General features: G+C 38.6%; 1 protein-coding gene across 1 annotated transcript in view; it reads left to right on the top strand.

The window, feature by feature from the left end:
* Nucleotides 1-25593, top strand: part of ASZ1 (ankyrin repeat, SAM and basic leucine zipper domain containing 1) — a 39304-nt gene that overhangs the window by 12821 nt on the left and 890 nt on the right. The window contains exons 5-12 of the mRNA XM_054399810.1: nt 9053-9164; nt 9421-9555; nt 13024-13136; nt 14703-14778; nt 15646-15702; nt 19493-19605; nt 24118-24223; nt 24635-24748. Of these exons, the coding sequence (XP_054255785.1) occupies nt 9053-9164; nt 9421-9555; nt 13024-13136; nt 14703-14778; nt 15646-15702; nt 19493-19605; nt 24118-24223; nt 24635-24748 (826 nt within the window). The remainder of the gene's footprint in view (nt 1-9052; nt 9165-9420; nt 9556-13023; nt 13137-14702; nt 14779-15645; nt 15703-19492; nt 19606-24117; nt 24224-24634; nt 24749-25593) is intronic.

Genomic DNA, 25593 nt, shown 5'->3' on the forward strand with positions numbered 1-25593 from the left:
TCCCTCTGTATAAGGATGTCAGTTATATCAGTAATTAAATAATTCATGTCCTGCTTTTGATCTTTTTTGTGTGTATCTAGCTATATGCCTTTCACAGCCTCTTATGGAAAGCAGAAAACTTCTCTGTAAATAAAATGTATTTGAACTAGTGCAATTTGCAATAATCCAGACTAAAAGGTGGTTCGATCTCCTTTTAAGAACAAGTAACAGCTTGTTTCTTGAATTGCTACTTTGTGCTTCAGCAGTCACAAGCAGTGAATTATGAGATGTCTGAAGTTGCATAGTCTGATGCAATATTTTATTTTGCGTCAAAAAGAAAGAAATTCTGGGCTGACCCAGGATAAACTGTCTTCTGTCTGCTGGAAAAGAAGGTCATTTTGGGGTCAAATTGAAACAGCTTCTTTTTCAGCTAAATTGCTGTGTGGGGTTTTGTTTTGTTTTGTTTTTTTATATATGTACTGCTGCTCTTCTACCACATTACTTGAGATGTGGACTGTGTAACTCTCAGGAACAGAACTGGAGGCTGGTTGGTTTTCATTGGTAGCATTCAATTACTTTGGACCTCACTGTGACCACAGTATTGATAGACAAAGGAGGAAGCATACTTGTGCTGAAGTGCCATTGACGTCTGGTAGCAAATTTAAAAGCCATTCATCGGTTCTAATTAGAGAAGCTACAAACTGTTCCTTAAAGCAGGAAAGCTACAGACTCACTCTGAAATAATTACATTGTTACCATCAGATAGCTGGGTGTTAGGATAAACATCCTGCTTTAAAAAATTGGGAAAGTCTGCATTATTAAACTTTGTCTGGGTGTTTGAAAATGTAAGCCAGCGTGCAAAGATGCAGATTTACGTTTGGAAAGGCCTTAAGCTAAACACAGCAGGGTGGGGTGGGTGGGGGAAGTTTAGATTTTGACACAAGACATGGGAATTTTAAGGGCCAAACTTTATTTGTAAACTCAGAATATGTAATGCATAATTGGTCTTGATACAGAAGTATTTATTTGCTATCTCTTTGTTCCATAAAACTTTGTGCTAACATATGCTTGCACACATCACATACAAGATCACTTTTGCAATAGCAGTGTTTCTAAAATGGAAAGATAAATTGACAGTCAGAAATGTTGTATTTGCAGCAAACAAAAGTAGAAGTTGAAGTTATGTGACAAGGCCTGTTGTTTTGGTTTGTTTTTTTCAAAGATCTTTGTGTTGCCTATCTTTCCAGTGTTTGACACCTGTGCACAGCACTCCGTCATTAGAACTGCTCAGGCTATAGCTGCTGCCTGTTTTGGGCTTCTTCTGCTGTGCTCTGAAACAGGGTCAAAACAGACCCTCTTTGTGGCACTGCAGTCCCATTTCACCTGTTTCATTAGAGCAAGTGGGATGGTTAGTAGGAAGGCTTCAGAACTGTCAGTGAGTTCAAGAGGGACAGGGATCTACTTAAGAGAGTCCAATGGACAGGTATAAAGATGATTAAGGGAGAGGCTGAGAGACCTAGGGTGTTTTAGTCTGGAGAAGACTGAGAGGGGATTTAATAAATGCTTATAAGTATCTGAGGGCTGGGTATCAAGTGGGAGGGGACAGGTTCTTCTCAGTTGCACCCTGTGATAGGACAAGAGGCAGTGGATATAAACTACAGCACAGGAGGTTCCACCTCAACATGAGGAGGAACTTTTTCACTGTGAGGGTCACAGAGCACTGGAATGGGCTCCCCAGAGAGGTTGTGGAATCTTCTCTGGAGATTTTCAAGACCCATCTGGATGTGTTCCTGTGCAACCTGTGCTGGATTCTGTGGTCCTGCTCTGGCAGGGGGGCTTGGACTAGATGATCTCTAGAGGTCCCTTCCAACCCCTAACATCCTGTGATCTCTGGTCCTGTGAGTTGAGATTACTGTAAAGAGTACTTCCTGTGTGATCATCTTACCACAGATTTTAAGAACTAAGGTTCACATTATTTGTCTGTCTTGGCACTTAAAAACCGTGACAATTTTAGGAAGCTTCTCTGTGTGTGAATTCAAAGCAAAGTACTTACTTTTCATGCAACACAGAGTTCAGTATTTATCCTCTCTTGTGCTGTTGGGGCAGCCAGTAGGCTTTATTAGTTTATGTCATCTGGAGATGATACACAGAAACTTGCAGGGTTTTTATCGAATTCATGAAGTGCCTGTAGAGCGAGGAAGTACTGAAATAGAAATCAGAAATAAACTGATTCCTGAAATGCAGTCGAACAAGAGTTCAGAAGTGAGAGTGTAGATGGTTTATCTGCAGTAGGGTATTCAGTGTTCAGTAGGGTTACTTTTGATAGTTTTGCTAAATCAAAATTGGGAACTGACGATGGCTGTAAAAACAGTTGCATTGATGATGAATGTAGTCTATAAAAACTTAAGTGCTAACTGCAGAGTTTTGAAAGATGAACAAGTACTAAGGTAATAGCTAGGTGAAAAAAGAAAGCATTCTAAGATCTACTGTGCATTGTAAGATCATACTGAATGCTACCTTGAGAAATTTGTTATGCTTATCTTGTAACATTCATCTTGCTCCAAACTGTAAATTTATATTTTATCCTTTTGTAAGGCCTGGAAGTATTTAAGCCGTCCTTAAAAAAACCCTCACAAACCTCTTCTAATGTGCAGCATTTTCTTAAAGGTATATATGGGTGTTGTTAATGTTGGGCTGTGATTTTGTTGTGGGCAGAAGACAAAGGCACTTTTATAATTTCTAGTACAATTAAGTCCTGGTCAGTGACCAAGCCTGACTTAAACATTTCTGCTCTAAAATGGTTATGAATTTTGTGCATGTTTAAAGAAAAGCTTGGGGTTGATTTGGGTTTTTTGGTTTTTATTTTTATTGAATATTGTAAGAACTAGACCTTTGTCACAGTACAGCTTGAACTATGTCATGTACATGAATGCATATACAGGAAAAAATAATCACTGCTTAGGTCTGGTATTAAGTTGCCTACATATGTCACTTACATTCAGAGCAGCTTTAAGGAATATCAAAACCAGTTTTGTGATGCAGTTTTTAGTCTTAAGAAGATGATGATGGAAGGGGAAAATTGTTCATCTCATTATTGCCCAGTTCACAAAGTAGGTCTCTCTTTAGGTTGCACAGTCAAAATAAAGCAATGTGTAACGCCTCAGTTTTAGCAAGGAACTTACTACTGTTGATAATAGGTCTTCACTGATACATAGTAATTTCAAACACCTCGACATTATCACTGTATGATAATTAACCATGCCAAATGACAAACAGTGCATTTCAATAAAGTAAATAGCCTGTGAAAAATTAATATGCTACAGTGCATTTTATGACTGGTACCTTGTGGAGTTTGATAATAATTGAGTCAAGGCCTTTGATCTAACTCAGAGCAAAAAATACCTTGTGATGTTACATTCTGTTATACTTCATGCCTTTCAAATAACTTTTTATTCTTGTACTATGAACTCAGGACAAAAAGGCTTGCACTATGTTGGACAACCATCAGAACAGAGGAACTAAATACAAAAAATGAGATGCAAAACTGTGTTTACTGAAGTACTGTGTTCAACTGGGCTATGTCCATACATCTTTTCTGTCTTCCTGTCTGAGTCAGGGAGAAGTAAAAAGCATGGTAAATGTGAGTGTTCTGTGAGTTTGGAAGAACTTTGAAACATTAGTGTTGGGTTTTGCTCATCAGACCTTTTGAAACAGGTGATTTTACTTCTCTCACCTAGTATTGACTGTAGAGTAGTACCAACAGGCTTGCAACTATTCATCATAGTTTCTGGGCAGAGGTATAAAATATGTGGGGATAGTAGCAACATGGAATGCTATTTTTAACAGAAGCATTCTGACAATGTACTGTGGTGTCTTGGAATGTCAACCCAGAAGCCTTTACATAAAACAGGAACAAAATCTGCAACATTCTGTTATATTAAATTTCCTATCATTGCTTACCCCCATCATGGGTTATTTGCATAGAAATGGTTTTATTGTCTCTTTTAACATGATGGAGTTGTCCTTTTATTTGAAAGGTGGAATAGATTTCATGTGCACTTGCTGAGTTTCTTGACTGCAGCCTCACTTTGAAAGTAAGATTGAAAACAGTGGTGATGTGGATAAACCCATTTGGTTTGCTGCTTTATGCCAAAGTGTGCATGTTTTTAGCTACATCATCTTGCTCGTAAAAAATGTGATGGAATAAGGATGTGGGAGGACAGGGCAAAATAATTGGGAGTGTCATAGCACAGAGTGCTGCCATCCCCATTGTTAATTTTTATGCTAATCCCTTTTATTATCACATCTTTTGTACTTTTCTAGTCATGTGAAGTTAACTTTGTAGCTGTCTACCTTCCCACCTCTGTGTGCTGTAGAATTTACACAGATGCCTTTTTAAATTTTAAAGCAATTGTGTATACAGTTCAGAAGCAGAAAGGTACAAGAACTGACAATCTGAAATGAAGCCTAAAACTGAGGAACCTGAAACAGCTGCCTCCTTTCCCAGCCTTATTACTACAGCTGTAAGTTCTATTCTTTTAACAAGTTCTGCTTCACAAAGGTAGAGGACTCTCCTACCTTGTTCCAGCAAGTAAGTGCCCAGTAAAACTATCTTGCTGCTCACAGTACCCTGAAGTATGTTCTTCCAACACTGGTTTTTGTATTTTTGTACTGGATTTCCCACCTCATTACTTAAAACCTCAGGAAGCCAGAAATCAGGCAAATAGCTTTTCTTCTGTTGCTGTGGACACAGTTGTTACTGCTTCATTTCTTGGTTCCATGCTTTCTAATAGAAGGAAACCGGTGTCTAGATGGAACACCCCTTCCTCTTCTTCCTCTCCTGTAATTTTCCAGAAAGACAGACTTTGTCTTGTTTGAAAGCATGATCCCAAACCTAATCATGTGTTTGTCAGATGTGGCAAATTCTGCACCACAGATCCAGCTTAGTGGTAACAGAGAGGTACATGGGACATTTTTCAGTGAGAGAGATAATTATCACTTTATCACCTGGTTTTGTTATGGCTTGTGCTTATTCGGGGTAGGAGGCTTCAAGTAGCTTTTAGGTAGCTTTTAGGGCTGTTCCACTCAGCTTTCTCCCTTGTGGTTATGTTTTGCCCCATTTTTTTGACAGGATCAAGTGATCCTGTAAGAGCCTCTGTTTGTATCTTTCTGTAGATGATCCATACAAGGTTTTGGATAGCCCTGAAAAATGAAAAACATTTTGGTTCTGTCTTTTTCTCCAACTTTAATATAAAAGCAAGGAGACCTAAAACCAAAAACAAACAAAACAACCCTTCATTTGCATGAAAGCAGTGAAACATTCTTTGGTTTTTGTTTAAGTGTGGCATAGCGGGAAGCAAACAGTTGAAACAGATATAATATTTAATTAATAAATTGCTTAAATGCTGTTTAGGATTGTATTTATTTACTGACTATAACTTGAGTATTATGTTCGTGGGCAAACTGTGCCATTCAAAAGGACTTTGTGAGTGTTTGGACAAGGTCATCTATCTGCAAATCAGATTGCTGAAATGCTAATGTCTGCACTGTTCCTTAAAATTATGGAATGATTCTTGAGATCTTTTATCTCTATGGTTATGACTGTACCTTTAATGTACATTTTTAGGTTGTGGTAAGATGTGCCAGTGCATTTAATTTCTCTTCAACTTTAGCAAGACACGGTGGATTTTGCAACTTGCAGCTAGCTGTTGTATTGGTGGGGCTGCTTTGCAGGGTTAGGAAAACGAGAATTGTTTTCTCTAATACTGTAGTCTCCCTCTAGTGGAGCTACATCTAAATGGACCTTGCTTTCTGGGCTGGTGCCTATGCATCGTGTCCCAACTCATTCAAAGGTGCCTTCTCATATATAGTGGTGTACAAATGCAGTTATATCTGGTGCACAGATGCAGTGCTATGTATGTCTCTATTCTGAAACAGCTTGTAGCCTTTGAAATTAAAACTCGAACACTAAAATAGAATGCTTGAAGTACTAACTGTGTATTCTTGTTGGTGGATCTTTTAGATATCGTGAGTTTTACTTAAAGATGGGGAAACTTTTTCAGTGGCTTCAGTGTCATAATGTTGTTACCTTGACTTCAGATCCTAAGTATACAGCACTGTACCCACTGTAACCACTACAGAATCAGAGTATATATGGTTGGAAGAGACCTTCAAGATCATCCAGTCCAACTGTCAACCCAGCACTGAAGGGTCAACACTAAATCATGTCCCTGAACACTTCCAGGGATGGTGACTCCACCACTGCCCTGGGCAGACCATTCCAGTGTTTGATAACCCATTCAGTAAAGAAATATTTCCAAATATCCAAACTAAACATCTTCTGGTGCAGCTCATAACCGTTTCCTCTAGTCCTGTCACTTGCCACCAAGGAGAGGCTGGCCCCTTCCTCGCTCCAGTCTCCCTTCAAGTAGTTGTAGCAAGTGATAAGGACTCCACTCAGCCTCCTCTTCTCCAGCTCCCTTAGATGCCCCTTGTAGGTCATGTGCTCAGGGCCCTTCACGAGCCTTGTTGCCCTTCTCTGGACATGCTACAGCACTTCAATATCCTTCTTGTAGTGAGGGGCACAGAACTGAGCACAATACTTCAGGTGTGGCCTCAGCAGTGGAGTCAGATATAAATACTTCAAAGGTGATGGCGTGGAGAGTCTGTCACAGAATCTCATTCTGGTTTGGGTTGGAAGGGACCTGCCACTGAATAGAAATATGTGGGAGTGAGTATTCTCATTGGGCAAGCAAGTTTGATTTTTGTTGCTGCAAACTGTTAGGTTGTAATCAACTTCTGTTCATTCTTTAAAACACAGATCTCTATAGATGTATATGCCTATGTATAGATATCCCCATCTTCCCCATCTGGCTATCTCATCAATTAGTTGTTATGTTAGAGTTTTTATGGTAATCTTCATAGGATCACAGGGTAATTCAGATCAAAGGGAACCTCAGGAGGTTTCTAGTCCAATTTCTTCCTTAAAAGGCATGACACTGGGCTAGGTTGCTACCTGGTCTTGAAACCTGCCAATCATGGAGGCTGCAGAACCCTGGGAAACCAGTGCCACTGATTGACTGTGTCCCATTGTAAAAATGTCTCCTTATATTCAGTCAGAACTTGTGCTTTTGCAGTGTTGATGGACTAAATTGTATTAGTTATAGACTGATGCAGGTCTCTTCATTTCACTACCACTTTCCTTTCTCTTACTGACTGTATGTCTTCAAGGCCTGATTACCTTTCATTTTGCTTATTTCCAAATATTTAACTTTTTCCTCCCCCCCCCCATCATAACATTCTTTCAGATTTTTACTACAACTGGATTTTTTTTTCAGTGCATTTTTAACTGTGTTTGCATGAGACAAAATATTATCATTTTGTGAATGAGCAATACCAATGAATGAAGAGCAAAGCCTTAGTTGTAACACTACTCTGGAAGGAGGTATAAAGTATTTTACAGCCGCGTTGGTGTATATCTACTTTATGGGGTCCCTCTAGCGTTCAGTATTGAGCATTGAAACAATGTTGGAAAGGACAATCCTCCCCTCAAGTGTATCCTACAACATAAAATACTCTCATCATAGCAGGTAGTTTTTCGGGAAGGAAAATACTGCATTTTAAAATAGAATAAATTTTTATTGATCATTCGTAAAATATTTTAGTTTATATCTGATTACTTAATAAAGACCAGAAACAGCATGTATAATTCCTTCAATACTGCACTTTTTATTTACCTTTTTTTTTTTTTAATTCTGCACTCTTACTCCACCAAAGAATAAATGTCAAGCATCTGGAAAGGTACTTTTCTAACACAAGCTTTTGAGCAACATTTTTTATCTTTCAAAATATTCAGAGCAATTCACAATGGCTTCATCTTACAAAGATCTCAACAAAAGCACGAGATCAGTAGACTGTTGTCACCATCCTTTTGGGTTATTAAAAAGAGAATAATGGGTAAGATGATGTCTGTAAGTACTCACTTCAGTAATTGTTAATATATATTGGAGAAAGAGAATATATACACTTCTGGGAACAGAAATCAAAAAAGGGGATAAAGGGCTAAAAACATTTGATGTGCTTTTAGTTTTATTACTCGTGAAGTTAAGATTTTCAGTATTGTAGATGTATGTAATTCTCTGAAGACTCTCTGGCACACTTGGGGCCAAGGGTGGCTCTGAACATGGGGAACATCTGTGCACACTGTGCTTTTGCACTGCACCTGTGCACACTGGCAAGAGCTGTGTAGCCTGTGATTCTTTTGCTTACGTTGTTTTTACCCCAGAGGATTTTGCAAATACGTACGTGTTTTTTGTCTTCAATATTCCTACTCTCAAATATTCACCTATTATTTACAACTTGATCTCCATGAAACTGCATATTTCTTTTCAGAACTTTGGATTTACAAGAGGCAGTATGTAGAATTCCTCACTTAAACTGTCTTTTAAAAATTGTTTTTAAAGTACAAAATGGAAGTCTCTGACTGATATCCTCTACTTTGAGTAAGGTGAAAGCTGATGTGTGGTTACACCAATTCCCTTATCAAGAGGGGTCTGTGTGCCACATGAGAGGCCTGCTGCTGGGTCTGTGCTAGCATAGTGTTTAAAAAATGGTGTGGTATTGTTCAGAACCAAACCAGAAATGGTCTAGTCACCAAGGTACCACATTACATAGCTGGGACATGTTAAGGATGTTTGTGTGTAAGCGCACTACTTGAATTTGATAAAACATTGGTGTATTTTTTTGACTTTTTCTCCCAGAAATATTATAGGCCTATATTCTAAATTCCTGGAAGAGATTTGTTTAGTTTCTTCTAAGTTTCCTTCATGTGGAGGACAACTATTTACATCGCAACTTCATTTCAATCAGAAAATAAATGCAAAATGCAAATATTTAAAATTTGTCAACGGGACATAAATGAGTTTCTGAATCTGTGCATTCTGTGAAGTTGACCCTCTGCTTACCTCTTCTGTAGAACAGAGAATCCACAGAATCGAGATGCTCTACTTTTGATAGTGCAGTCGAATTTTGATACCTTGAAATAATTTTTTTCACCTGTCCCCTTTTCTTTCAGGAAGCAAATGACTCCACTGATGCATGCAGCTAGAAAAGGCCATTCTCAGGTTGTTGCTCTTCTTGTTGCTCGTGGGGCACACATAAACGCACAAGATGAAAATGGGTATTCAGTAAGTGATTCACTTGCGTGTTGTAATTCATGATAAAAAAAAATCAAGAAGCAAGAACTCACAAACTTGTTTCTAAGACTTTCTCAGAAATACATTGGTGTGTTTTTCTGCTTTAACACCGCTTTGAGATTCTTTTGCATTAATTGTGTCTTCAGATTCTGCCATGTAAGAACTGAGGAAGGTTGCACTATTGATTGAACCTCTATTTGTTTTTGCATCGTATGTAAACTTGGTAAAATGAAGTTGTTCTCTGCAGGCATTAATGTGGGCAGCACAGCATGGACATAAAAATGTAATTTTGAAGTTGCTTGAGCTGGGAGCTGACAAAAACCTACAGACTAAAGATGAGAAAACAGCAACAGAGCTAGCAACGATCAATAAACATCCAGAGGTATTTCATTTCACATCTCATTGAAATGCAAATTTTGTATTTTGCCCCAAATACCTGTTAATTAATCGTGTCATTTTCTGTAGAAGGGTTACTTTAATAATTGAATTTATAGCAGACAGTTGAATAGATGTGTTGTCACATATATATGGACTATTTTCTGTTATATCCCAACTTTTCATAGGGCTTTAAAGGCCTGATTTGGGATTTTGGGGATTTTTAGTTAGTTAGTTTTCAGAATTCTTGACTTCAGATTTATAACAAGGGATTATTCATGTTAGTAATGTTGATATGAGAAGTAGAAAAAGAGTAAGTTGATTTTTTTTCATGTCTGACAAATCATGTGGGAGAATGCAGATACCAAATTAATTTGCAGGATATCGTTTGTGATTGAATTTGGAAGTGAAAAAGCTAAAGTTAAAAGGGGGAGTACTGGCCATCTTCAAATTCAATCTAAAGAGTGAAGAAAATGTGTAAAATAATGTAAATTCATCACCATATTGAAAGAGCAGCTGGTAATTATCAGTGTAGAGAGTGCTACTGAAGGCAGTATATATTCTCCTAAAGTCTGTGTACTGCCGTTACCAGATGATGTGTGGTGGCTCAACTGGACCAGATTTCTGTGCATTTTGCTTTCAGTTGCCATTACCAAAGATACAGAGTCATGGATTTTTGCACCGTCTCTTCAAAGTGTGTAACACACTCTAGTGAATTGCAATTCACTTTGCAGCTTCTTTTTGTGTTGTTGGTTGGTTGGTGGGTTGGTGTTGGTTGTTTTTTGTTGTTGTCGCGTTTTTTGTTTATTTTTGGGTTTTGATTTGTTTTGTTTTGTTCCTGTCAGGCTCCAGGGCTAGGCAAGAGCAAAAATGATAACTATGCTCAAAGCTGTCAGTGTAGGCTAGCGAAATAGGTGTCTGAGGCTCAGAGATCTGTTAGCTCAGGTTACAGAAAGGGGCTACAAATGCTCTCTGCCTTTGATAAATGACTTGTTCAGCAGACTGCAGCCATAGAATCTTATAAAATGGCTTGCTTTGATGTGGAAGGAATACAGGCTCCTCATACTTGAGAGGTGGATCTTGCCTCTTGACCTGTGAAGTGCTAACTTTCACTCAGTTACTGCAAAGTCTTGCAGATGGTATTGAGATGCTTAATGGTCATGAGCTTCTTCTTGTCTTGGGGGTCTGCTCTTCAGGCTGTTGACAACCCAAGGGACTGTATTACAGACTATATCTGCAGAAACTGTATCTGTGAGGGGAGATATTTTTCTTACATATTCATAGAATCATAGAATCAAGAAGGCTGGAAGAGACCTCAAAGATCATTGAGTCCAACCTGTCACCCTAAACCTCATGACTATCTAAACCATGGCACCAAGTGCCACGTCCAATCCCCTCTTGAACACCTCCAGGGATGGTAACTCCACCACCTCCCTGGGCAGCCCATTCCAATGGCCAACCACTCTCTCTGTGAAGAACTTTCTCCTCACCTCCAGCCTAAACCTCCCCTGGTGCAGCTTGAGACTGTGTCCTCTTGTTCTGGTGCTGGTTGCCTGGGAGAAGAGACCAAACCCCTCCTGGCTACAACCTCCCTTCAGGTAGTTGTAGACAGCAATGAGGTCACTCCTGAGCCTCCTCTTCTCCAGGCTAAACAGTCCCAGCTCCCTCAGCCTCTCCTCATAGGGCTTGTGCTCAAGGCCTCTCACCAGCCTCATTGCCCTTCTCTGGACATGCTCCAGCAATTCAACATCTTTCCTAAATTGAGGGGCCCAGAACTGGACACAGTACTCAAGGTGTGGCCTAACCAGTGCTGTGTACAGGGGTACAATGACCTCCCTGCTCCTGCTGGCCACACTATGCCTGATGCAGGCCAGGATGCCATTGGCTCTCTTGGCCACCTGGGCACACTGCTGGCTCATGTTCAGCTGCTGTCAGTCAGTACCCCCAGGTCCCTTTCCGCCTGGCTGCTCTCCAGCCACTCTGACCCCAGCCTGTAGCTCTGCATGGGGTTGTTGTGGCCAAAGTGCAGCACCCGGCACTTGGATTTGTTGAATGCCATCCTGTTGGACTCTGCCCATCTCTCCAGCTTGTCAAGGTCCCTCTGCAGAGCCCTTCTACCTTCTAACAGATCAACACCTGCTCCCAGCTTGGTGTCATCTGCAAATTTACTGATGACTGACTCAATCCCCTCATCCAGATCATCAATAAAGATATTGAACAGGATGGGGCCCAGCACTGATCCCTGGGGGACACCACTCGTGTCCAGGATGGAGTTAGTTTTCTTCCTAACAGCTGTATGGTGCTGTGGTTTTGGTTTGTGACCAAAACAGTGTTGAAAACACACCAATAATTCAGCTGTTGCTGAGTAGTGTTTGTGCAGCACCAAGGCCTTCTCTGTTTCTCACTCAGCTGGCCAACTCCAGCAAGTAGTCTGTGAGTAAGCAAGAAGGTGGGAGGCACAGCTGGGATAGCTGACTACAAATGACCAAAGGGATACTCCATTCCATGTAGTATCATGCTCAGGAATGAAATTGTCAGAGGATTTTTTCTGGAGTAGGCATTGCTTGGAGACTGGCTGGAAATCAGCCTGCTATTGGGAGATGGTGAGTGAGTGGCTTAGCATCACTTAAGGTTTTGGGTTTTCTTTGCCCTTTCACTTAGAGTAAACTATGCATCTCAGCCCATGATTTTTTTTTTCCCTTGACTTTCACTCTTCTGATTTTTTTTTTTTTCCCATCCTGATGGGGGAGAGTGAATGAGCAACTGGTGGAGGGCTTATTTGCCAGCCAGGATCAATGAACCATACATACATGTATGTGTAGATGTATATAAAACCGCCTAGTCACCCGAATTTCATGAAAGTGGTTTCACCATTCCTTTAGGTTTATTGAGGTTCTACTTGTTTTGCTGAATTTTGTAGCAACTGTCTCAAAACTCACACAGGGTAATTCAGTTTCTGGAATCCATCACTGATGCATAGTGATGTCTGGCAGAAGGCTTGCTTCTTTAATCAGTTGAAAGAAACCCTATCTGTGAGATATAGTTAACTTAGATTGTCAGTTGTAAATTACTAAATCTTGGGTTCATATATGCACTGGAAATGGAAACATTAAAATAGTTGTATACCTCATGCTTTTAAGACAATGTTTGTAGAACTCTTGTCTACAAAAGTTACTATATTGATGTTTTGTTGCTTGTGTACTTACAAATGCCAACTTTTTAAGACTGTATATACTGTTTTACTCTGACAATTCATTGTTGTGCTGGAATTTGATTAATTCAGAAATACTCTTGATAAACTCTGTAGGCTTATTCTTAAGCCCTCATTTTTGTTGTATGCTTTAGAGAAGTGGCAAATGCTTCATGTTCCCTGTAAGTTGCAATTTTATGACAGAACTCTTTGTAGTCTTACTTCTGTGTATTTCTTTGTTCGTTTTTAGTTTGAATGATAATTAATTCATTCTGACTTTTCCAGATATATAGCTTACTCTCATTGGCTGCAAATCACTTGCAAGGGAGATACCATGAAACAATTAAGCAAGAGGCTATCTACAAATTTCTGACAGTTGCCTCTGACCATAAAGTTGGGTAAATACAGTCATAATTTTGACTTATTAATGTTCCTAAAAGATTGTATCTCTTCATATCAATGATTTAAGTTGTACTAATATGTTTTATATATTTTCTGAAGCACTACCAAAACTCCACAGTAAGTATATTAATGTGAGACTCAGGAATAGGATGCCCAGAGGAGTTGTGGATGCCCCCTCCCTGGAGGTGTTCAAGGCCAGGTTGGATGAGCAACCAAGTCTAGTTGAGAGGTGTCCCTGGTCCTCAACAAACCGACTACTTGCTTTCTTGAGTTTGAGCTGCTGTGGTCTTGAGATGACAACTCCCAGTGCCCATAGTCTGTTCTGGTTGGGCAGCTTGTTATCTCTGCTCAGCCAGGTCACACTGAATTTGAAATAGCCTAGTTTTGTATTACTAGGCTGATGGCAGATCACTGGGTAACAGTTCACATTGATGTAGTCTTAATCTCAGACAGAGTACCTCAATTTTGACAAAGACTCACCCAGCTGTGCTGCTAGGTGAATACATATGGCAGTCTCTTTTTTTTTTTTTTTTTTTTTTTTTTTTCTGCTGTTCTTCAACCACAGTCATTTTAGAGGTACTTCTTGGAACAGAGAGGTGAAATCTTTGCATGGTAAAAGCAATTGTCTCTGCTTTCCTCCTTGTTCTTGCATCTTGTTATTCATAGATTCTTGAAGGTATTGTTCTAGGTATATCTCCCCATCTGTGGACCAGATCTCCTGTGGGAGCTGTCTGCTCCTTGGGGATCATTTAAGCCCATGTATACTTGCCATGAAGGTGACATTGCAGATTGGTCTTCTAGTACTCTTCACAAAGACTCATGCTCCTAGATAGAGTCTGTACTTAATGACCTCAGTGTTAGAACAGATCTCTCTTTTTTTTAATAGGTTTAGAGTAAACAATCTGTTAACTCAGGGTTTTGGCAAAGGATTCACTGTAGCAATTGCAGTAGTCCTGTCTGGAATTTTGTATTTGCTTTTTGGGTTAGTTCAGTTTGTTACAGTTGTTCATCTGATTGTTGAAATCTGCTTAAGTGTTGGGGGTTTTTTTCCCTCTCTTATATTTTTATATCTTGGTAGAACAGAGAATCAAAACTTATACTTTACCCTTGTTTATAAATGTTAAACTCTCAACCTACATTAGGTTATACAGTTTCTTCATATTACCTTCTGAACGGTAGTATTCTGACAAAAAATTTCTTACCAGACTAATTTGCACTATCTTTAATTACACATTCCTGTTTTCTTGATAACCTTTTCTGGTTTAAATGGAAGTGACAGGGTAAGAGTTGTGGGCTGAATCCAATTTATATGGATGTTACCTGATAAGAATACATGGTTATCTTCTTTAACCCCACTTTCAAATATTTCAGGTTTTTGCAACCTAACTTTAATGTTCATTTGGAATATTTTGCTACTTAAAATTACACTTCTTTATGAAAATTATTCTGGTTGTTTTGTCTTGGAGGCTTTTCTGTAGTATTTTGTTCAGGATGTCATCTTTTTTTTTTTTTTTCCTAATTTCCACTGTTTTCATCTGAATTTTTTTTTTCCACTTTTACAGTTCCTATTCAACTTTTGATGACATGGAAGTGTTTTTACATGGTCTCAATCTAGAACACATGATAAGCTTACTGAAGGTAGGTTTGTGGTGCATCTCCTATCTGTAAAGTAGTCCATTAACGCAAAATATACCTACAGCGTAAAAAAAATGTTCTATTAGTGTGAGTATATCAATTCAAATAAATATATTAAATTATTTATTAACAGAAGTTTGTATTTGAGGTGTTAAATTAAACTGCAGTGGTCTGGACTGGATTGCGGGAGACCTCTGATGAGACCTCACCTGGAGTACTGTGTCCAGTTCTGGAGCTCTCAATATAGGAAGGACATGGACCTGATAGAGCAGGTCCAGAGGAGGGCCATGAAAATGATTGGGGTTGGAGCACCTCTGCTACAATGACAGGCTGAGGGAGCTGGGGTTGTTCGGCCTGGAAAAGAGAAGGCTCCATGGAGATCTAATAGAGACCTTCCCATTCCTGAAGGGGGCCTACAAGAAGCATGGAGAGACACTGTTTACAGAGGCCTGTAGTGATAGGATGAGGGGCAATGGCTTCAAACTAGAGAAGAGCAGATTTAGATTGGATGTTAGGAACAGGTTCATTACCATGGGGGTAGTGGAACAAGTTTTCTGGGGGGGTGGTTGGGGCCCCATCCCTGGAGATAATCAAAGTGAGGCTTGACAGGGCTATTGGCAACGTGATCTAGTTGAGGATGCCCTTGTTTACTGCAGAGGGGGTTGGAATAGATAACCTTCAGAGGTTCCTTCTGGCCCAGACCATTCTATGATTTGGTTATGTTCATTAGACCCAACATGATGTTTCTACACTAGACAACATTTCCATTGTGTCAACAGTGGTGCTGTGTAGTTGGTTTAGTTTCTGAAATGAAAATAGTGTTTTCTTCTGAAATTCTTTTTGATAGTAGAAAAACCTTTTTTTATACAGGAAAGAGATATAACTTTAAGACAACTTCTGATCATGCAAAAAGATGAGTTAATAGAGGTGAGTTCACTACTTTAGAACTTAATTTAATGTTCTTCCTATTCTGGTACCTGTGAGGCATATTCTCTAGCAGCTGGAGCCAACGTTTGTGTACAGATGTTAATATTCTTGCAGAATTGGTGTCACAAAGGTGTTTTGCCTGAATTTTTGTCTTGTAACTGAATAAAGTATTTGGACAGAATTCAGAAATAATTCTGTAATCTCAGAGGGTGAATAGATTTTTAAGGGTTTGCTTAGACCTAAGCATAAGGCATGTCATCATGTTCCAATGTTACTGCTTTTCTGAAGCCTCAGGATCGTGCCCATTGGACAGCATCCTGGTGTGGGCTGTGTTTGAATCCTAAAGCCCCTCTTGACAGGAATTTTGCTCTTAAGGGGGAATTTTCTGGCTTTCTTCTCATCACCGTGCAAGCTGGTTTGTTGGTTGTGGTTACATTAAACTGCAAATCTGAGAGAGTATATGTTCTTACTGAAGGCCTGTTTTGATGTTGTATCATTACTTGTTATTGTCCAGGATATGTTGGGGGAAGGGGAGAGAATTGTGGACTTCAGTCTATAGCTAAGCCTTATAGTTTCTTCACCAAAGAGCTATAATTTCACACAAACTACTAACTTCTGTTTCAGTGTTACGTGTTTGAAGCTCCCTGTTAGAAAGAGAGCATTTTGGACAAACTGAAATAAATACCTGGATCAGCTGCCCTTGCACAGGAAGATAATACTTACAGGAGCAGAACTGGTTTGCCTCTTAGCTCTGCAACAGAAGGAAACAGTTCCTGGAAAACAAATAGTATTTTGTGCATGGACATGAATTAATTAGAGAGTCTACAACTGGGAATTTAAAAAATGACATAACATGCCTGGCTTATTAGTGCTTCATAAGTTACCTTAAATTCTTGATGCAGTCTAGGTTTAGAGTTCTCCTGACAGTTTGTCCCCACACTGCTGATAGAACAAATCTAATCTGTTTCCTTGTAACTCCAGAGTTGAAAGTTTTTAGTGTGATGGCAGATTTTCAACTAACAGCCAGCTATTTTAAAGAGCCTGGATCTTATTACTACAAAGATTAATGATGACCTCTGATGGATGCCTCTGAACCAAGTTGCTTTGTATCCAGAGAACTGGGGAGAAAACCCATCACTAACATTATACACCTTACTCCATCAAACAATATCACAAAGATATTTTCTGTGTAAATATCTTTATCTGTATTCTACAACAGAGCCTAAGCAATGACTCTCTCAAGCTGAAATCCTTGCATTCCTTAGGTTTATAAACTGTTCCATACTGAGACAAGTCTGTTCAAAATACTAGTGACATGTCTATTTTGTCTGATTCTGTGCTGCTCCTAACACTTGGATCCTATTGTCTTTTTTTGTTTTTTTTTTAAGCAACAGAAGTAGTTTTACTTCTGGATGCTTTTAGGACTAAGAAGATTCTTTTTTCACATGTTTATTACTTAAGAATAAGAGAAACTGGCATCCTGTTCTGGATTTAGGAATGCATAATGATAAGTTAACACATCAATATGCAAAATACAACCCAGAAGTTTAATTTCTTCATTAGAGAATCTGTTCTGTGTGTTGCCATATTGCAATTCCAGGAGTCTTCTTCCTCTGCTTATTGCCCTACCCCCCACAAGAAAGCATTTAACATCTGGCAGAAAATTGTCAGGTTATTAAAAACAGTGGCCTTTTTGGCAAGATGGCAGGGTTTTAAGAGTTTATACATAACTGTCTTTATCTTAGAAGTATGCCATCTTTTATGTGTTGAGACAATCTGTTAATTAGCTCTTTTTTCATTTAAAGGATGACAAAAAAGTCGCATTGCTGGAGTGTGAGCTTGGAGCATGAATTTTTAGAGGCAGTTTTTTATTTAAGTATGTATTTAGTTAGTTAAGTGAAGAATAAAGTCCATGCTGTTGGAGTTGATGTTCCTAAAATAAGACTGTTTCACGAACAGAAGCAAGTTCTTGTACAACATTTGTATGTTCTTAAACATGGCCACTTCATGATAGTATTTGCTTTATTTGAACTGCCAAATGTAATTGGATCAACACCAACTGAAAAACTTGCTCATCCATAAGGAAGAAGGGCTTCTTGCACTGCAGTAGTTCCATGCATTCATCATTGCATGAATAGTCAGGTTCTGGGTAACCCTCATGTTCAGCAGATATGGCCTAGAAAGGGAAAATATGCCTGCATTGGGGAGCGTTTTGGACAGGTATATCCACTTTTAGTCTCTTAAGTTCTGTACCAGTATCTCTGAATTTAGAATTACTGTAGTGGTGACTACTATTGTGTTCTTTGCTTCCTAAACCATATCTTTGATATGTGATGATGCTGTCACTGATCCATTTGCAGAAGGACGAAATTATGTTTTATCAAACAAAGTTCAGCTGCTGGTCAGAAAGCCGTATCTTGATTGGCTTGTTCAATGAATAAGAAGATGAAGTTGGAAAAAAAAACCCAACAACAAACCAAACAAACATTCTGTGAAGTAGTTCCTGCTTTAAGCAAGATAGTTTCAGTATTGAAGCGTCACATCAGATGCTTCAGAATGTTTCTGCTGTTGTTTGCAGCATTAGCCAAGAGTATAGAAGATTAACTGATTTGAACTTAGGGACTGCATGAACTGATGTTGAGTAGTATTTAGGCTTGATCTTAATTTGAGGCAAAAATCTGTTCTGAGTTTGTAAGTATATGAATCTCTCTCTGTAAGTTTGTAAGTATATAAATATCAGTCTATAAATATGGGGTGGGTGTCAAGTAGAGGGAGCCAATCTCTTTTTGATGGTGCACAGTAATAAGGAACAATGGATACAAACTTGAACATAGAAAATTCCATCTCAACATGAGAAAAAACTTATTTACTGTGAGAGTGATGGAGCACTAGAACAGGCTGCCCAGAGAGGTTGTGGAGTCTCCTTCTCTGGAGACTTTCAAAACCCACCTGGATGCTTTCCTGTGAGGACTGCCTTAGGTGATCCTGCTTTTGGCAGGGGGTTTGGACCCAATGATAACTGGAGGTCCCTTCCAACCTCTAACATTCTGTGATGCTGTATGCTGTCCTTCATATATATGTACATGCTTTAACAGGCTGTGTCATGGTAGAAACATCCAGCTGAATGTCTTTTAACGTATTTTTTCTCTCTACTAGATTTTGATCATTTGAGTTTTTGGAGGTGGTGTGAACCAACCAGATTTTTTTCTAGATGTACCTTTTTTAAAAAATTAAATTCTGTAAGATAATAATATTTCAGAAAGGTATCATATCTTATGAGATCAATTTCAAACTGGAGAAAAATACATGCCATAAATTTGTAAGAGCCCTTCTTAAAATCTTGCCTCTTTCTGTAGAATTCTTCATCTCATGTTCATTTGATAAATTCCATTCTCTTCTGAGTTAATGCTGTATCTTGCCATCATACTGACTGGTTGTTTTACTGTAGGAGATGACTGAGATGATACTGAAATAGAGGAGCAAAACACCCTAACTGTGTGGGGGTACTTCTAAAACTGCTATTTGGTGGTTGTTTTTTTTTTTTTTTTATTTAACCTTAAACAGATTTTCTGAGTATTTTGTGCAATTTCGTGTTGGCTGTTCCTCATTTCTTGTAGCTTTGTTTTGCATCAATGAATGTTTTCTGTGTTTTTATTTTATTTTTCCTTCCTTCAGTACTTATTTGCATTGTAGTCGGTTGCAATAACTTAAAAGGATAGAAGCTCACACAATAAACGGTACTGTAGTATTAAGTCTTTAAATCATATTTGGAATTACTTTTTGAATTTAGATTGGCATTACAAATCCTGGAGACCAGCAGAAACTCCTAGATGCTATTAAAGAGCTACAAGTGGAAGAAATAAGAATTGGAGGCCTCTCTGAAGTGTTGAATCTCGAACTGAGGTATTAACTGTATATCTAAGGAAATAGAAGTGAAATGTGAACTGTTTAAGGTGTGACTGCATTGTTTTCTAGAGCTCAAAGGTAAAATTCTCACACACCTTATTCCAAGCATAGTATGCCAGTTAGTGGATAATGAGGGCTGGTGGTAGGTATGCTTTGTAAAAGAAAGTTAGAAGCATAGATTCTTGTGGTAGGTATCTCTTTATGGGTTATATTTCCATTATATGCCATTACAAATTAAGAACTTCATAAGACACCTTCCTTGTCATACATTATATATACACCAGTAGGAATAAGTTTATGAAAAAAATGGGTTTTTTTAAGAGAGTGTTTCTCCTTCAAACTTCCATTCCACCTTGGTGTTTTTTCTATTGTAGATTCTTTCTTACAGCCTTAAGTATCAGCTCTACAATACCTCTCTCACTTCTGGTCTAGTCTTGTGCAGTCCCATGAAAGCCAGGCCTGAGTTGAGAGGAACATTCCTCCGCAACCTTACTGAACTTTGTCAGTCCCCTAAGCACTGGCAAAAGTCTCTCCATGTCCAGCACCAAAAGAATGAAGGCTATAATAAGTGTAAAGTTGTCTGAAGATTTCATAAACCTCTTACCCTCTATTTCACGATGTCATTTTTTCAAGAGAGACCTAAACTTTGATTAGATTCTGTGCTCTTACCTTCCTTCTTTTGACTTCCTCTAACTACAGAAGAATAGTTCTTGAAAGTAGGATGCATTTAATACTTTATTTTGCAAAAGTTTTAGAAATGGTCTTGGGCAGAAAACTGTTGCTTGCTTTGCAGAGGCTTTACTAAGTCAAACTGTGTTTGTTTGACTTAGAGAAGACTGATTTGAAGATATTGCTCCTTCCTTGTACCTTAGCTGCGCATCACTATTAAGTTAGGTTCTCTGTGCTTGTTTCCATCTTCACAGTCCTACCATGATTGGCAGAGCATTGTGTTGCCTTATCTCCAGTAGCCTGGCTAGAGTAGTACTGGGTCAAAAAAGCTTTCTAACATCCAGTCTGCTGACTTTATATGTCTGGAAGAGTGAGCTTTGGTTCCTCTTTAAAATACATGTTATCTCCCTCTTGATTTGTGACCTGACAGCTACGCTGCCACTTTTAGATATTCCTTCCCTTTCCAAAGCACTGGGGAGAGCTGTCAGCATTGCTGGGGTACTGTGAGGCTAAGTATGTTAGTTACACCCTTCACTCAGTGGACCAAACGCGTGTGCTTGGGTTCAAGTTCATTCTGTGCATGTCATTATACTTCAGAGGCTGCTGAGTCACACTGACACTGTGTATCAGCAGTTACATCAGGATGTGGTCCTGCTGTAGTGTTCTTTTGTGCCTTGCTTACATGAGTGTGTCCGGTCTGTGCTCCACTCCCATCTAGTTGCTCTTACAGACAGCAATTGCTTCTGTTCCCTAGTATTGTGCCTGGATCTGTATCCAATCCTTTGCTTATACAAAAAAGGCTTTGCGGTCTGCTTGAGATCCATTTTTGCAGCATGCTGCCAAGTGTGTTGTAAGATGAGGGAGGACATGTAAGACATCTAGAGAAACTCTTGAAAGATTGAGATGGACTGGAAGAGCAGTGTGTTCATGTTCTAATGGAGGAACTTGATGCTGCTTCTAGTCTATGAGATTTCTGCCTCACAACGAGTCCAGGTGCAAACTTGGGAATGTTCTGTAAAACTGAAGAACTACCAATATGATTATGGATACACTATAAATACTCTGACAATACTTAAGCTGTTCTTATTAAATGGAGGCTTTGCCACAGAGCTGAGGTAGTAGGCCAGGCTTCTGAGTGTTTAGCTGTCCAAGTTAGGCAACTTTAGAAAAGGATGTTGACCTTTCAGCAGGGGATAATCAGCTGCAGTTCAAGAGGACTTTACCCAGTTTAAGCTTCCATACATTTTTGTACTAGAAATATGCTTTTTTCAGTATGGTCCATAGCGCTGTTTCATATATACATTCAAGCAGAACAGCTTAAAAATTTGAACAAAGGTAATAAGTGGAGAAATACAAAGAATTAGCAGCTCACTGCATGTATGGCTGAAAACAACAAAAAACCTACATGATGTTCAATGCAGTCTCACACATCAGTGGCATATCTAATTCCTAGTACAATGTGGGTTTAGATCATATGTAGTTCGCAAAACCAGAAAATAACTGGTTAAAGACTGAAGTACACAAAATATGACACCATTTCAGTTATGGCAAGCACTGCATAGTCTTTTAGACACTGACTTGACATGTATTCTAGGAATCTGACCTTGAGACTAAAATCATAGGCTATGTTTACATGCTATTATATAAAGATTTTACTTCCCACTTGTTCAAAGTCATTCTGTGAGAAGGAAAATCAGTCATTAAGTCATAGAAAAACTAACATAGTAGAAAATGTTGAACTGATTGATTATAAACTCACAGTGTCCAGCACTGTTTGGCCACTGGTGTTTTGACAGCAATTCTTTTTAAAAGTGATTATATCTTGGAACTGTTATTTCCATTTGCAATAGATGTAAAATTCTATGAAAATGTTTTTTTAAGAACTATTATACTTGTTTATTGTACCAATTACTGTTTTTCTTTTTTCCTTTTTTTCTTTTTTCCTTGTCATTCCATAATGATAACGAACTTAATTTTTGCTGAGAAACCTTCCGGAATTACTAAAATAATTTCCTTTATGACAAAACACAAAAATGCCATAACTGATCCTAGCCAGCTAAATAGTTACCTTTCCAAGTAGAAGGAAAGTTTCATGAGCATGTCTTGACTTCAGTAACATGGCAGAAACTAAATTTCAGATTATCTCCAGATGCAGTTCTTCTGTTTAGTGTTCGGGGTGTTTTACCCTAAGTATTCATTTCAGCTATATTGTCCTGAAATAATAATTTCTTTCAAGTTAATAGGCTTTCTTACATCCCCATCTTCATAAACCCCATGAACAGTCTTGGGTTTTATCCTCCAGCAAGCACCCTTCCTGATGCTCCTATGTATTTTTGGTTTAAGTGTGCAAGTCTTAAAAGTTCAGCAGTGTTGAGAACCACAGATGTCCTGAGCAGTGGTGGAAGTTTTGCTCACTGATGACCTTGTGCCAAAGCTGAAGGAAAACACAGTGTGGGTTAAATCCAGTCTCCAGTTAGACACTTGCCCCACACTAGCATGTGGCTTGGTTTAGCTATTTAGCAAGTTTAGCATGTACCTTTTTGCCATCACAAGCAGCAGCAAACAAGGTGATATTTGTGGCATTTAGGTTTAGTAACAGGTTGTCCTAGGGAAAAGAGGAACATTGGGGTCTGAATTAATTTATTCATATCCTTCCATAAATAAAACAAGATGTCCTACAACAGGAACTTAAATTTTTCTCGTCTTGGCCCCGCTTCTTATTTACCAGAATGGCTTACAGCCAGTGAAAACTCCTCCACTGGAGAAGATACAGGCACTTCTCAGGGGTTTCAGGCTTTGAGAGCTTATTCTCTAAAAACAAACGAATGATCTTTCTTGCCCAGTTTTCCTCTGGCCAGTCAATGGCAACAACTTTCTGGCCAGCACCATGACTTACAACTAACACTCACTCTCTGAGGCTTGCGGTAAAATAAGGTGAGTCAGTGTCACATGGAGCCTCTAGAAATTTATCATCAAAATTAACCTGTTAAGTTTTTCTATCCTTTTCACCATTCTTTTGAGATACTGATCAATTTCCAGAGTCGTCTTCCTGTTTGTATTTGAGCACTAAGTATAATTTTCCTTCAAAGTAGGTAACATCAGACATTTAAGGCTTTGAGGAATGTATTTCCAGATTCAAGGGCTAAGTCAGTATTGCTGAATTTGTCTTTTTCTTCCACTGTACTGGAAACTAAATGCCTGTAACCTAGTCATTTCAATCTGAGCTCCAAAGTAAAAAGCAACTTTATTTATTTCTTGCCTCACCCACACACATCTTCCTCAAAAATGTAAGCTGCAGATCAGGAACATCGATCTCTCAGCATAAAATGGATTATAAATTCTCTATTTCTAGCGTTGAAAGACTGTGATCTGTACATACACATATGTACCAGAAGTCTGGAAAACAGAGTTGCAGTTGTTATGCATAGAGTTTTTAAAAATTACACATGCTGCAGAAAATGAAATTTTTTCATTAATAACACAGGATTGCTGAGATTTAGAAGTAGAGGTTAATAGAATGTTTCCAAAAAGGTTTTGGGTGGCACTTCTTTAGCTTTCAGTGTGTCTTACTAGCTGAACATCACAGGTTACTTAATGGTTTGTGGTCCTTCCATGGAGGTGGGGGATGACCAAAAGCTCAAACAAAACCCAAACCAAACAAAAAATACACACAATGTTAAGTATAGTATTTAACTACCTTGTGTTGAAATCACACTGTTGTTTTTTTTTTTTTTTTATGCCACGAAACTGCATGGCTGACTCACTAGCCAATGTTGGAAATGCATAGATAATATTTAGCCTTTAACAAGTCACAGAATATCTTTTGTTGTTCTTTTGTAGTGGAGATGAATTCCTCCAGTTTGTTCAGAAGATAAATAAAGAGTGTAGTAAGCTGACCATTCCTGTGCAGACTGTGAATAAGCATTTCCTTGAAAATTCTCACAAGGTATTCAATAAAAAATAAAAAACATTGATTTAGAGTATTATTATTACTCTATTCTAGAATGTTATACTACCTTATAAAAGGAAAAAAGTGAATCCTGATCAACCATCTTGATTATTATATAATTACATAGAGCTGTCCAATGTTCTTTCTCTAAAAGACAACATTTAAAAAAACTTTCAGAGGTAAGCCACCCTTAAGTTTCTTCATGTTTCTGCTGGTAAGGGAGTTAAGGTGACAGATGGTTCCCTCAAAGGCTGATAGTAACTAGTAGATTATGTTGTGCATAAATCATACAATGAAAACCCAGCATAAAGTGGTTACAAACTTCTAACACTGTCTTTTTTTTATATGGTAACTAAAGAATATTAAATTAGAATATACAGTAAATCTGACAACTGTATCTATTAACAGATAGTACTGCAGTGGGCAGGGACTGAAAGGTTTATTGAAGCCTGTGAAGATTTGGTTTGCAGCATTGAAAAGCTGGGAGAAGAAGTTATCAAAATGAAGGACTTGGTGGAGAAGGTGGGTATGTGTGAGACAAATGTGATGTCAATCAGTGAAATGTTCTATACCTCCATCTTCCAAAAGCTCTTTGCTTGTAGTTTGATTGTTGCATCCACTTCTCCTCCTTCAGCTTTTCGATGGATGGAATGAGAAATAGTCTAGAATATTCCACATCAGTGTAGACAGTCTCCAAAAGAAGGCAGAGTCAATCTTTCTTTCTGCTGCAGGAAGGAATTAAGTGGAATGTATCCCTGTGCTCTTGGACAATCACTGTGTCATAAATGCCACTCTGAATACTTACACTCTTACTTCTTAATTAAGGAATCTTTTGTTTGGAATTATTGACTCACAAGGAAGATACTAAGGTTTTATGGATTGAATGGAAGGCATCCCAGATAACTTTGCAGAGTGACAAAAGAAGAGGGTGGGAGAGGTCAAGGCTAAATGTTAGCACCACATCAGTCATTCTCAAACCAACACAATGACACACTCTTGTCAGATGGGGTCATTTTAAGTAATAGGATAGTAAGAGGAATGGCTGCTGGGACAAAGTAAATGGAGCATCAGTGTCAGAAAGGAATCTGTTGCTGAATGAAGCCATGTGGAACTCGAATCTTGAGTATAATGCTACTAATGCAATTTCCTGCAGTTTAAGTAAATTTAATGTAATGTAATGTAACAGCCTTCTCCCAATAAATCACTTAACACCAAATATATTTAAGAGATAGATAGAGGCTGTGGCAAAGAACTTTTGAGCTATCTGTGTTCCTTTTTTTGCATATGCAGCTGTCAATTGTGTATATGTATTTGCCTCCTGTATGTGCAGCCCTAGTTTTAAGGGCTGAGGTGGGATCTAAGGTGTC

Source organism: Indicator indicator, chromosome 3 (genome assembly GCF_027791375.1).
Source record: "Indicator indicator isolate 239-I01 chromosome 3, UM_Iind_1.1, whole genome shotgun sequence".
NCBI lineage: Eukaryota > Metazoa > Chordata > Aves > Piciformes > Indicatoridae > Indicator > Indicator indicator.